Raw genomic sequence first — 14,331 nt, forward strand, 5'->3', positions numbered from 1 at the left:
GACATCCTCTGGGGTCCTTATGGTGGGACCCAACTTCAGGGTTGGCAAGAAGATAGGGTGTGGGAACTTCGGAGAGCTCAGATTAGGTAAGAACTTGGTTCTTATTATTGGTTTGGACTAACAGCAACAGCAGAAGCTGTAATAAGCTTTAATGTGTTTCAAGACACGCAGTTTATAATTTTATAAGATGTTCTTATAATGAGGAACTGTTGTTAAAAGAACTGAAGAATTCATGAAGGTGACTATAGTCATTGTCAGGTGTTATTGGTATCCAAGGTTCATCCCTCTGTGTGTGATAGGATTTAATATTTTCCACCAGTGGTGAGATTTTATGATGGAGGGAGATCTGCATGCAGGTAACAGTAAAATAAAGATTCGGATTTGGTTGGTTAGAGAGATAGAGCCCTGTGTTCTATCTTTTTAGCAAACTCCCAGTTGATTGAGATGCTATTGGTCCTTGAGTCACATTTTGAGAAGGGTTATTAAGGCTTTATTTTAATTCAGACTCTGCCCCTAGTAAAGGAAGAGTAAATTCTTACTCAGTGATCCCATACTTACTCTGCAAGGAGATATATGAGTGTTTAGAGAGGTTTTCAACTGATACTGTGTTTACATTCCTTCCTGGAAGTTCCAGCATCAGGACTAAGCTAGAGCTCCAAGGAGAAACTTTGCAATTTTTCCAAGGAGAGAATTTTTTATTTTGAGTGTTAATTTATGTGTGAGATGATGAATAATGATAAAATCAACCAATTTGAAGATGTGAAATTGGGAAGAAGTTACATTGGTTATTTAGACACTTTTTATGACCTTCTCTAGGTGAATGCAGAAGAGAAAATGAAAGATTAATTTGTGATGTCATCAGCTTAGAGACTGTGACAGATCGTTTTTTAGGCTAAAATGTTTTATTTTTCATAGCTGTTGAGGCTGTATGTTATTACGAAGACCTATTGTAAGAGACTTTGCCCTCTGAGGGGACAGAGCATGGGAGCTTAAGATGATTTTTGTTGATCACCTCTGCTACTTCTGATGATTTTTCAAAAGAAGATTGAAAAAAATCTTCTCATCCCTCCATACAGAGATTCAACTGCACTAGCCAGAGATCACTGGGTGCAGAATTGAATTTAGGGATGCTGAGAATGAATTTATTTTTACCACTAGAAGACTAGCAGCCTGGAATTTTAAGACCTGACTAGGATAATGAAAGCCTTTTTATATTTAGTGATGTGTTCATGTTCGGGTTAGCAAAGCCAGCAGATGCTACTGAGAATAGGAGTAAGATGTGTAATTTCACACTGCTTGAGTTCCTATCAACTGTTGAGTTGCTTTAGCAGCTAGGTTTGTGAATATTCATTTATATAATGGATTGACTTTGCTCTAGCAACACAGTAGTACTTGAATTAAATAGATTTTAACATAAACATCCACAGAATTACTGCTGAGTCAGTTTATAATGTATATAAATTCATGCTTTCTCAAAACACCATAAATTGTTTAGTTTCTATAAGGATGAAGGAAAATTTTGGTCAGTGAAAACTGGAAATGTATTTTAGTTACTTGAGTCTGGATTTATATTGTATGTATGATCTTTATATTTACACAAAAATGGAAAAATATATTCAAGTTGAAGGATAAATTTGTAGCCTATGTATATTCTCAGACTGGTAAAGTGTTGTGTTTTATTTCCTGTAATGAAGCTAGGGTAATTATGATGGGTCTCATTTTGACTTGGCTTGTAGTCAGTAGAAAGAACTCATCTTTCTTTTCAAGTGGTTTTATTCTTGTGTGCCGATGAGGTTTTCATTCGCCCTGGGACCATTACTGTTAGGGCATTGTATCTGAGAATACTTTTTATTGACATAAACAAGAAAAGGAACGTTCAGAATCATTTGATGTCTTCCTGACAATAGGGTGTGCTCTATACTCCATTCCATTGCCCTCTTTCTGTGATATTAGTAAGTAGAGGACTGTGCAGATAACAGAAGGTGTAAACTGGAAAATTCTAAACTCAAGAAGGTGCAAATAGGCCTCCACCCAGAACCATTACAGGGCTATGCTTTCTTCTCCAAATTCATTTCTTTCTCTAGCTACACTGTCCCTTCTGTCCCTCAAATAATCAGTTGTGTTCGTGGTTCAGAGCTTTTACACCTACAGTTCCTTATGTCTGCAGAATTCTTTCTTCAGAATTTTGCTTAGCTGATTGCTTCTCACTCCTCAGGCCTCAGCTTTCATGTTACTGTCTCAGAGAAACATGCTGTGACTTCTTTCCACCTCCATTTAAAATAGTATGTTTTTCCCCAGCCACATTCTATCCCATCAGACTGCTTCACTTTATTCATCACATTGATCACTGTCCTAAGTTGTTTTATTAATCTATGTTTACCTGTTAATTGTCTCTCCTTATACTTGAATATAAGCCCCTCGGAGGGCAGGGGATTCTGTCTGTATTATTTGCTGCTGTTATTTGTGGCATGGATGAAAGACAGCCAGCTGAATAGGAAGCAGAGGGGCAGGAGCAACAGGAGCATCTTTGGGTTCCTGGTAGGAGGGGGTCATGGTGAGTGGTGGCCTTAACGTTTAGATAGACTCTTGGATTCCAGACAGAGAACCCTCCCCAAACAGGTGATGATCGGTGTATTTTGGTTCTCTGTAAATCTGTTTCCACCACATCATCCATTTAACAAACACTTCTTGAATATTTACCATCTTGCTAGTCTTTGGAAAAGATACGGAGGATAACAAGGTGTCCCCACGAATCTCACAATCTGGAGGAAAAGATAAGTTAGGAGTATGGGATTAACATATACACACCACTATATATAAAATAATCAATAAGGATTTACTGTATAGAACAGTGAACTTTATTCAGTATCTTGAAATAACCTGTGAAAGAAAAGAATCTGAAAAAAGTGTATATATGTATGTATAACTGAATCACTTTGCTGTATACCTGAAACAAACATAATTTATAAATCAACTACAATTTAAAAAAAAGAATCTCACAGGCTAGTGGTAGAAAGAGAAAAACAAATCACAGCATAAAGTGATAAGTATTATAGTAGATTGTGTAATAACTGCACTGGCAGAGAAGGTTAATGAAGGTTTCCCAGAAGCATGTTATTTGATTGAGAGTAGGATAGGACTTCACTGGTGAACACAAGGAAGAAGGAGTCTCCACCAGCAGAGCGTGTAAACTCGACGTGCTGTGAAAGTGCTTAGCATAGTGTCAGAGCAGCAACAGTTACACATGCCTGGGCTGTGGGATGTGAAGTGAAAGAAAAGTAATAGATGAGGCTGTAAGATAGGTTGGGACCAGATTGTGAAGTGTTTGCGTGGTATTAAAGCATATGGACTTTATCCTGTAGGCAGTGGAGTAGAACCATCAAGGGCTTTATAAAACCAGACGTTATCTGGTTTGTATTCTAGAAAGATAATTCCCAGTATAAAATTAGATCAGATAGTAAAGAGGTTGTGGATTTTTGCTCTCATCGTAGTACTTGTCACTTTGAGTTATGTTCCTTCATCTCTCTGCTTCAAGATATGCTTGATGGTAGTGATTTGCTTTATTGATATTCTCCTATGTATTCATATTCTTAATTCCTTTTATGTGTATGACATATAATGGGTACCTAAGTAGTCCAGGTCAGAGGTGGCTGGGCCTGCCTTAGCTCTGAAAATGGCACTGAGATGCAGAGGAAGGGGTGAATTAGGGAGAGATTTTAGAAGTAGACTATAGGCAGGATTTGTTTGCCAGTTATATTAGGGGAAGGGGTCAAAGATGGCTGAGTCTGCGAGGTTGGGAAGACCAAGTGAATGAAGAAACCTTTACCAGAGATGGGAAACACAGGACCAGAGTAGGCTGTGGGGAAGGCAAATAGTTAGACTTGGTGAATATATTGACTTTGAGGAGTGTGCAGCACATAGGCACAAATATGACTGAGACATAGAAAAGTTTAGGCTTCAGATAGGGATTAAGAAATCATCACTATGTAGGTGTTAATAACATGCAATCATGAGTGGTGAGATGATGTGGAGCTTGTGTGAGTGGGAGAAATGGGGTGCATTTAAGGGATGCTAGAAGAGGGAGAACCTCAAGAACAGAGAAGTTGAAAAGTCAAGAGAAGAGTTTCTAGAGGGTTGGAGCGTTAAGCACAGCCTTGTGCCCTATGGTCAAACAGAAGAAGCTAATTATTATAGCCTTTGGTCTTTTACTTCTGTTTATATATTTCTGATGACTCCTTTTTTCCTTCCTTTTCTTTTTTTTATGAATGTATGTATTTTGTAACCAGGAGAAAAAAAAAAAGCAATAAAAAGCAAAGCAAAAAATGTGCCTTTAAAGGCATAGTTTAAAAAAGAAACCTTGCTGTTGCCCCAGATTTTTTTTTAATTCTACTTAAAAGCATCTCCAGAGATAACCACTAATTGTGTTTAATTAATTTAATTTTCCAGAATTAAAAAATGTTTTTCAGGACATATTTTAGCAATGCAGTCAAACTGTGCTATACATTTGTTTTTAATCACTTAATAAAGCATGAACTTTTGTGTCAGCTTACAGATCATGCATTTTTAATGTCTGTAGTTAGTAATTTATTGGACTTCCCTGGTGGCTCAGATGGTAGAGAATTGCCTGCAATGCAGGAGACCCAGGTTCAATCCCTGGGTTGGGGAGATTCCCCTGGAGAAGGAAATGGCAACCCACTCCAGTATTCTTGCCTGGAGAATTCTGTTGGCAGAGGACCCTGACAGGTACAGTCCGTGGGATTGCAAAGAGCTGGACATGACTGCCCGACTGACGCAGTCTACACAGTACAGTAGTTTATAAGCCGGTCTTAATATACAGATAAATTACTTCTATTTTTAAATTATAAATAATACTATACTAAACATCCTTATAGATGCTTGTGATAAATACATCTTTGTAGTCCAAACTTGGTCGATTATTTTCTTAGGATAAGTCCTGGAAATGTACTTTCTATGTCAGAAATACATACATATTTGTGATCTTGTTACATATTGTCAGTTTGCCCTCCAGAAAGATAATTTCCCTGATTTCCCTTAACTTTCTATGTGAGTGTGTATGTGTGAGTGAGTATGTGTATGTATTTGTTTCTCTACTTGAGAAACCTTGAACATTATTGAGAATCTTTTCATCTATGCTAGTTTGACAGGGGAAAATGGTATCTAGTTAAATCTGTATGTGTTCATGGGTGAAGGTAAACATTTACACATTTATTTATATCTCTTCTTTTAATCCTTTGTGGCCTTTGCGCATTTTTCAATGGAAAGATTGTTTCTGTGGAGTCTTACCTATGTATATTGCCTCAATAGAAAGGGGAATTTTGAAGATTTGAGAAAGGAAGATTGATGAAGGATGATTGTGTATAAAAGGTAGGAGGACATGAAGGAGTGGAAACAGATCTATAGGTTGTTTTTTTGTTCACTGTGAAACAATATGGAGAAATATTTTGTGGATATTTTTTTTTAAGTTTTGAGTCTTTTGCTGAATCAGGTCTGAAAAGAATCGTGTAAACATTTGTTAAAAATTACTGTATTCCTCTAGGACTTAGAAAATATATATCCCTGGTCTACAAATAACAGCCTTTTTTCCTTCTTAGTTGCAAAAATAAGTAGATAGGTGATTTCATATCCTAATAGGTATGTACCTGTGTTTATGGGAGACCCTTTAGACTAAACAGTCTGGCATATAAATGTTACTAATGATTTTTATACTGTCTTTGTGAAGTAGTATATTGTTAAAGAATGTTTTTTCTTACAAACAAGAAAATGGAGGCACAAAGAATTGACTTTTTTGTTCTCTTTCATCTTTTTCTGGTGAAATATGCAAAAGTACGTTAGAACAGAAGGATGTTTCTGTTTCTGACAGAGGTAAATTGTCCAAGGGTATCAGCTTTTCAGGTGACACACTCTTCCCTTCTAAAATAAGACACTTATTTCTGTGACTATAGAGTGTACATGACAACTTCTCTGCATATTGTTCTTTCCTTATCTGGATTACTTAACTATCACTAATGAACTTAAATTGAAATTTGTAACTTCAACTATTACCAGTCAGTTCTGTTTGTGGCAGTTGTGATCATACAGTTTACGGTTGCATATTATATAAAGCATTTGGTTTCATATTGCATCCCACAAAATCTTAATTTCCTACAAGAGAATGAGAAAGGAAAAGTAAGAGAGGAAAAAGTCTCTCTGTTACCGTTATATTGAGTTTTCAATAAGATTTTGTTTAAAAGGTATGGTTCTGTTGTGTTAAAATTTTTTTGAAAGCATTCATGTAAAAGAATATAGGCTTAAGCTAAAACAAGATTTTAAAATATTTCTTTTCTAGGTGAAAGTAAAATCATTGTAAAATCAAATGTTTAGTTTTATAGTCATAGTTTCTTAGGAAATCTTAGCATTTCGAACACATGAAACTCAACCTATATCAACCCAGAATCAAGCCAGTCAGCAAAACAGAAAAACTGATACACAGTCGGCCCTCCATGTCTACAAGTCTCTCCTCCGTGGATTCCAGCAACCAGGGGTGGAAAATATTCTGGGGAAAAATGGTCCCGTGAAGTTCCAAAAAGCAAAATTTGAATTTGCCCTGTGCATGTGGAATTTTACATAGAATTTGCATTGTATTTACAACTATTTACATAGCATTAACATTGTACTATTGGAGAAGGCAGTGGCAACCCACTCCAGTGTTCTTGCCTGGAGAATCCCAGGGACGGGGGAGCCTGGTGGGCTGCCATCTCTGAGGTCTCACAGAGTCGGACACGATTGAAGCAACTTAGCAGCAGCAGCAGCAGCAACATTGTACTGGATGTAATAAGTAGTCTAGACATCTAGATCTAGTATACAGAGGACGTACCTAGGTGGTTATATGCAAATAATATATACCATTATAGATAAGGGCCTTGAGCATCACAGCTACAGATTTTAGTATCCATGAAGAACCAATTCCCCACAGGTAGTAAGGGGCGATTTTATTTGTGCTTTTACAACATTGTTTAAGTTTCCCTATAAATTTGCAAGTTTTTAGGGTCTCTGGGTACAACAAACTAAAAACAAGTTTTATTTATTTATTTATTTTAATTTTTGGCCACACTCTGCGGCATGTGGAATCCTAGTTCACCGATTAGGGATCGAACCAGCACTCCTGGCGTTGGAAGGCAGAGTCTTAACCACTGGAACACTAGTCCCCAAAACAAGTTTTAGAGTCTTGGTATTTTCTTCTTCAAGTGGTTTAAAGAGAGAGTCCTGGAGTCAGATTGCCTCTCCAAGTTTCTTTTTTTTCCTCCATAAGAATAAGGTAACAATAATATCTACTTACAGATTTGTTGTGGAGATAAAATTTAGATAATGTATATAATCACCTAAGACAGTGATTGATGCATAATGAGCACTTGGTTTGTATATATAGTACAAAACATTGCTTAAATTTTTGTTTTATTTTTTCAACTTATATGAAGAAAAATTTCAAATTTTTACAAAAACTAAAAAGGATATGGTAGTGAATATACATAATAATACTTAGATTTAGCAGTTGTTAATATTTGTCCCATGTGCTTCATCTCTTTGGAAATATCTGTGTGTGTACATTTGTGTATGTGTTATAGTAAGTTGTAAGTCTGACAAAATATTTTTCTCCCCCTCAAAGAATTATTTAGGTTCCTACTTCATAAGTATGTAACTAATTGTATCATTTGTTTTCCACAATGTAACAGGCTCTGGGTTCATCCACCTCACTAGAACTGACTCGAATTTATTGCTTTTTTTGGCTGAATAATATTCCGTTGTATATGTGTACCATAGCTTCTCTATCAGTTCATCTGTCAGTGGACATCTAGGTTGCCTCCATATCCTGACTAATGTAAATATTGTTGCAATGAATATTGGAGTACATGTGTCTTTTGGAATAGTGATTTTCTCAGGGTATATGCCAGAAATGGGATTGCTGGGTCATATGGTAGTTTTACTTCTAGTTTTTTAAGAAATCTCCATACTCTTCTCCATAGTAGCTGTATCAGTTTACATGCCCACCAACAGTGCAAGAGGTTTCTCTTTTCTTCACATCCTCTCCAGCATTTATTGTTTGTAGATTTTTTTTTAATGATGGCCATTCTGACCGGTTTGAGATGATACCTCATTGTGGTTTTGATTTGTCTTTCTTTAATAATAAGAATGTTGACCAGTTTTTTATGTGTCTATTAACCATCGGTTTGTTTTCTTTGGGGAAATGTCTGTTTAGGCCTTCTGCCTATTTTTTGATTGAGTTGTTTGGTTTTTTGATATTGAGCTGCTTGTATATTTTGGAGATAATCTGGAGATATATGTTTTTTATAATATAATTTTAATGAAAATAACCATATATGGATTTTAAAAGCCTAATCCCTACAGTTAAGCGTTTCAACTTTTTAAAACAATGTTCTCTATCACTTCTCAGGTCTTTGGCTAACATCAAGTGTAAACAATGTCCTCTAGATACCTCCTTTTTTCTACATATTTTTTTTCCAACATTATATATTGTTTATTGATTTTACTCATACTTAACATCCCCAGTCACATATATACACTTCTCACATTCTCCCAATATATTTATGTCATAAGTTTGGTTAAAACGTTTTTCTGCATTTATAGTGCTATGGTTTTGGACATAGCATTCATAGCTGAGCTATGAGAGTACTGTTGTATTTCCTTCCTAGTACATTCGCATTCCTTCTTCCTTTAGAATTAAAAACTCCTGATATTTGACTTTTTAAAAAGTTTTTCTTCATTATTTACATACCTTTTATTAATTCTTCCCCTCAAGTTACCAACAGAACTGTAAAATTTCTGTCAATATGATTAGGTAATCTTAACATTAAATTATTCTGCAGTACATACATGTTAGCTTTCTCAGATCTACTAAGTCAGTTACTATTTTGGCTATTTATTTACTTCTCACTTCCAAAATGTTGACATCTCTAGTCTGCTTTTTTCCCACCTATTTTAGTTGTTCTGTTTTCTTCCTTTTGGCATTTCATTGGGCATTTGGAAAGGCATAGGGTGAAATGCCTAAATTTTATCTGTCATATTAAACCAGGGGTCTCTGTGTATCATATATTTTTATTCAGGAAAGAACATGACAGTTTTTTGTACTATTCTAGAAGACAAATTGGAAAAGGCAATGGCACCCCACTCCAGTACTCTTGCCTGGAAAATCCCATGGATGGAGGAGCCTGGTGGGCTGCAGTCCATGGGGTCGCTAAGAGTCGGACACGACTGAGCGACTTCCTTTCACTTTTCACTTTCATGCATTGGAGAAAGAAATGGCAACCCACTCCAGTACTGTTGCCTGGAGAATCCCAGGGATGGGGGAGCCTGGTGGGCTGCCGTCTATGGGGTCGCACAGAGTCGGACACGACTGAAGCAACTTAGTAGTAGTAGAAGACATATAGAAATATGAGCTAGCTAATAAGATAGAGATTTGTAGTTGTTTTGCCCACCTCACCAAAGAAAATTGAATCATTATCATCACGGATGCTAAACAATAGAGCTCTATATTTTGGTTCTTTCAGTTCAATTGTGAATGTTAGGGAGATCCTTGAAAGAACATAATAATGAAATCCTCACATAACAGTGCTTGAGGTGGGGCAGCTAATACAGTGGCTGGTTAACAGAATCAAGATTTAACATTAAATCGAATAAGCAATGAATTGAACAAAAAATCTTACTTTGATTCAAGAATCCTACTCTACATTTTAAATCTGACAACTAGATTGTCAACACTTATGTGAAAAAGATGGCTGTGAGTTTGCTGTGAGATAAGAGTGGTATTTGCCCCCAATAGGTCATAACTTAGACTGACTTAATAGACATATGAAGTCCAGGTCGGACTTCCCTGGTGTTCCATTGGTTAAGAATCCACCTGCCTGCACAGGTTTGATCCCTGGTCTGGGAGGGTTCCACCCGCTTCAGGGCAACTAAGCCCACATGCCACAGACACTAAGCCCTTGCACTAGAGCCCAGCTACTGGAGCCCGAATGCTGCAACTACTAAAGCTTGTGCACACTGAAGCCCATACTCCACAAGAGATGCCACCACAGTGAAAGGCCCACATACCACAGCAAAGAGGAGCCCCCATTTGCTGCAACGAGAGAAAGTCCGTGTGCAGCAACAAAGACCCAGTGAAGCCAAAAACAAATAAGTGAATAAAAGTCCAGAGCAACAAAACTTAAGAAGAATCTAAGACCTCTAAGGAACTTTGGCATTGTCTACTCTAAACTACATCATTTTAAAAATGAAAGAAATTTGAAATTAAGTGATTTGGTCAAGGTAAGATAAACCAACTTGCCACAGAGTTGGAACTAGAGCCCACATCTGGGACATCCCAGACTGATACGTGTCATGTAGTTTCACCACGTAGTGGTTAAGTGTACAGTTGAAATATTACATGCTTAAAAAGTATAAGGTTTAAAAGGACATAAGAATTAATTCCTAATTCCAAAGGTGATAATCACTGACATTCAGTTTAATTATACTTCTACCAAGAAAAGAAATAAAAGGTATAAAATGATAGCCAGTTATCTTTTCTTCAACTATCACTATATAGTTTCTATGTTGGACCAACTTTATTCTTCAGGGATTTTCTGAGAGGTAAGGAGGGAAATTTGAAAGCAGAATTCCAAAGAATAACAAGGAGAGATAAGAAAGCCTTCCTCAGTGATGAATACAAAGAAATAGAAGGAAACAATAGAATGGGAAAGACTAAAGTTCTCTTTAAGAAAATTAGAGATGCTAAGGGGACGTTTCATGCAAAGGTGGGCTCAATAAAGGGCAGAAATGATATGTATGGACCTAACAGAAGCAGAAGATATTAAGAAGAGGTGGCAAGAATACACAGAAGAACTGTACAAAAAAGATCTTCACGACCCAGATAATCACGATGGTGTGATCACTGACCTAGAGTCAGACATCCTGGAATGGGAAGTCAAGTGGGCCTTAGGAAGCATCACTACGAACAAAGCTAGTGGAGGTGATGGAATTCTAGTTGAGCTATTTCAAATCCTGAAACACGATGCTCTGAAAGTGCTGCACTCAATATGCCAGCACATTTGGAAAACTCAGCAGTGGCCACAGGACTGGAAAAGGTCAGTTTTCATTCCAGTCCCAAAGAAAGGCAATGCCAAAGAATGCTTAAACTACTGCACGATTGCACTCATCTCACACGCTAGTAAAGTGATGCGCAAAATTCTCCAGGCCAGGCTTCATCAGTAAGTGAACTGTGAACTTCTAGATGTTCAAGCTGGTTTTAGAAAAGGCAGAGGAACCAGAGATCAAATTGCCAGCATCTGCTGGATCATCAAAAAAGCAAGAGAGTTCCAGAAAAACATCTATTTCTGCTTTATTGACTATGCCAAAGCCTTTGACTGGTGTGGATCACCACAAACTGTGGAAAATTCTGAAAGAGATGGGAATACCAGACCACCTGACCTGCCTCTTGAGAAATCTGTATGCAGGTCAGGAAGCAACAGTCAGAACTGGACATGGAAGAACAGTCCGGCTCCAAATTGGGAAAGGAGTACGTCAAGGCTGTATATTGTCACCCTGCTCATTTAACTTATATGCAGAGCACATCATGAGAAACGCTGGGCTGGAAGAAGCACAAGCTGGAGTCAAGATTGCCGGGAGAAATATTTAATTACCTCAGATATGCAGATGTCACCACCCTTATGGCAGAAAGCGAAGAACTAAACAGCCTCTTGATGAAAGTGAAAGAGGAGAGTGAAAAAGTTGGCTTAAAGCTCAAAATTCAGAAAACTTAAGATCATGGCATCTGGTCCCATCACTTCATGGCACATCAATGGGGAAACAGTGGCTGACTTTATTTTGGGGGCTCCAAAATCACTGCAGATGGTGACTGCAGCCATGAAATTAAAAAATGCTTGTTCCTTGGAAGAAAAATTATCACCAACATAGACAGCTTATTAAAAAGCAGAGACATTACTTTGCCAACAAAGGTCCGTCTAGTCAAGGCTATGGTTTTTCCTGTGGTCATGTATGGATGTGAGAGTTGGACTATAAAGAAAGCTGAATGCCAAAGAATTGGTGCTTTTGAACTGTGGTTTTGGAGAAGACTCTTGAGAGTCCCTTGGACTGCAAGGAGATCCAACCAGTCCATCCTAAAGGAGATTAGTCCTGGGTGCTCATTGGAAGGACTGATGTTGAAGCTGAAGCTCCAGTACTTTGGCCACCTGATGCAAAGAGCTGACTCATTTGAAAAGAACCTGATGCTGGGAAAGATTGAGAGCGGGAGGAAAAGGGGACGACAGAGGATGAGATGGTTGGATGGCATCACCAACTCAATAGACATGAGTTTGGGTAAACTCTGGGAGTTGGTGATGGACAGGGAGGCCTGGTGTTCTGCAGTCCATGGGGTTGCAAAGAGTCGGACATGTCTGAGCGACTGAGCTGAACTGAACTGAAGGAGGGAAAGCATGGGCTAATTGATTAATAATTTTTCATTTTAATTTTGCAAAGTATATTTTTGAAATTTAGAATAAAATCACAGTGGAGGATATTATTAACAGTGTTCCTTATTCTACCTTTAGCCTTTTATCTGGATAAGGTGCAGTGGGAGCCTGATCTTGATTGGCTGTGGGTTACAGTACAGATTTTGGACTTTGTCTTGTTGGCAATAAAAGAGAAAAGAAAAACTTGGAAGTAATTGCTTGTCATGTTTTCCACCCCCACCAGAGATGATAAATTAATTAGAACTTCTGATCATTTTTCTGTATTGTTTAAAAAAAAAACACAGAGTGATCAATTTTAATCTACTGGTGTTGATATCTAAAGGATAAATACAGGAGTTCTCCAGTTTGAATGATAGAAAGCTGAAACAGTAAATGCCTTGTGATTTAAATAATTCTAAATGTTTCTTTGATTAAAAGGTTTTTGCAGATAGTTTAAGCTGATGCTTGTACTGTGAAACTAAAAGTTAACAGTATTGTGTGTGTGTGGTTGTTATGCTTCTTTTTCTACTTTATGTTATTGATATAAACTACTTCAGAGATGGATGAATCTAAATAATAATTAGATTGTTGAGATTTGAGCATCCAGCCTATAAAGAAGTTAATGATCATTCCAGTCTTGAAGCTTGTTTGGATTTTGTTTATTTGGGTTTTATTTTTGTAGACAGAATTGTAACATCACAGAAAATTAGAGCAACTCTTTGCACAGTTATGTGTAATTGTGTATATGTACATATTCTCTCATATGCATATATGTGGTGGTGGTGGTGGTGGTGGTGGTTTAGTTGCTAAATCGTGTCCAACCCTTGCGACCCCATGGACTGTAGCCTGCCAGCCTCCTCTGTCTATGAGATTCTCCAAGCAAGAATACTGGAGTGGATTGCCATTTCCTTCTCCATACATATATGTACTTTGGTGTAAACAAAGTTGGATATACTTTTGAGATTCTGCTTTTTTTTTAAATTTATTAAATTCCTATGTGATTTTCATAGTTGTAAATTTAATGGCTATTCTGCTTTTTCAGGTGGACTCCCATAACTGGACTTTGGTTACTTCTAGCTTATTATATGTAAATAATACAAACATTTTCATGAAACTAGATTATTATCGGAAATATAATACATCATCCTCTGTAGCTTGCTAGATGCATTAGTTTTATGTAGGGCAGAAAATTTACACATCAGTGAAAATTAATTATCTTTCTACAGTTTTATTCTACTCTAAAATACTCATATTTCAGAACAGAGAAGGCTAAATGTATCATTTTTTTCACAAAATCTATGTAGAATATGTTAACATTAATGTAAATTAGAATTAGAAATTAATTTGTTGAAGATTTTATCCATGTTGTAGTAAAGCTGCACATGGTGTCATTTTTCTTAACAAGCACCAGCTCTCTGCATCAAAGCTGAGGACTAACACACAAACCAAAACAGATACCTTGGGATCTGTGTACCCCAAAGTTGCGTACTTCAGACATTCAGTCTTAAAGCCTTTGTGTTCTATTTTATATGCATTCCCAACAAGCTTGCTTGTTTGTTGTTGTTGTTGTTAATCTTCCACAGAGTAGAAGCACAGAAGGAAGAGGGAATTACATACATCAAGAAGGGATCACTGACAGGCTGATAGCAAGAGAGGTAGCAAGGTCACAAAGCAGAGCAGTCTGGGCAGAACAGCCTTGTTTACTTGATTGACCCCTAAGGGTGTTGCTGAAGTGGTGTAATATAATTATTATTCATCTTGAGTAGATTCATCAAGGAAAAAAATCATATATTTATGCAAAAATTGTATTGAGGTGTAATTGACATATAATATT

At 37.1% G+C, this 14,331-nt stretch overlaps 1 protein-coding gene across 1 annotated transcript in view; it reads left to right on the top strand.

Moving 5' to 3' along the window:
• CSNK1G1 (casein kinase 1 gamma 1) overlaps positions 1–14,331 on the top strand; it is a 155,116-nt gene that overhangs the window by 46,975 nt on the left and 93,810 nt on the right. The window contains 1 exon segment of the mRNA XM_019968690.2: positions 3–86. Within this exon segment, the coding sequence (XP_019824249.2) occupies positions 3–86 (84 nt within the window).

Source organism: Bos indicus, chromosome 10, assembly GCF_029378745.1.
Source record: "Bos indicus isolate NIAB-ARS_2022 breed Sahiwal x Tharparkar chromosome 10, NIAB-ARS_B.indTharparkar_mat_pri_1.0, whole genome shotgun sequence".
NCBI lineage: Eukaryota > Metazoa > Chordata > Mammalia > Artiodactyla > Bovidae > Bos > Bos indicus.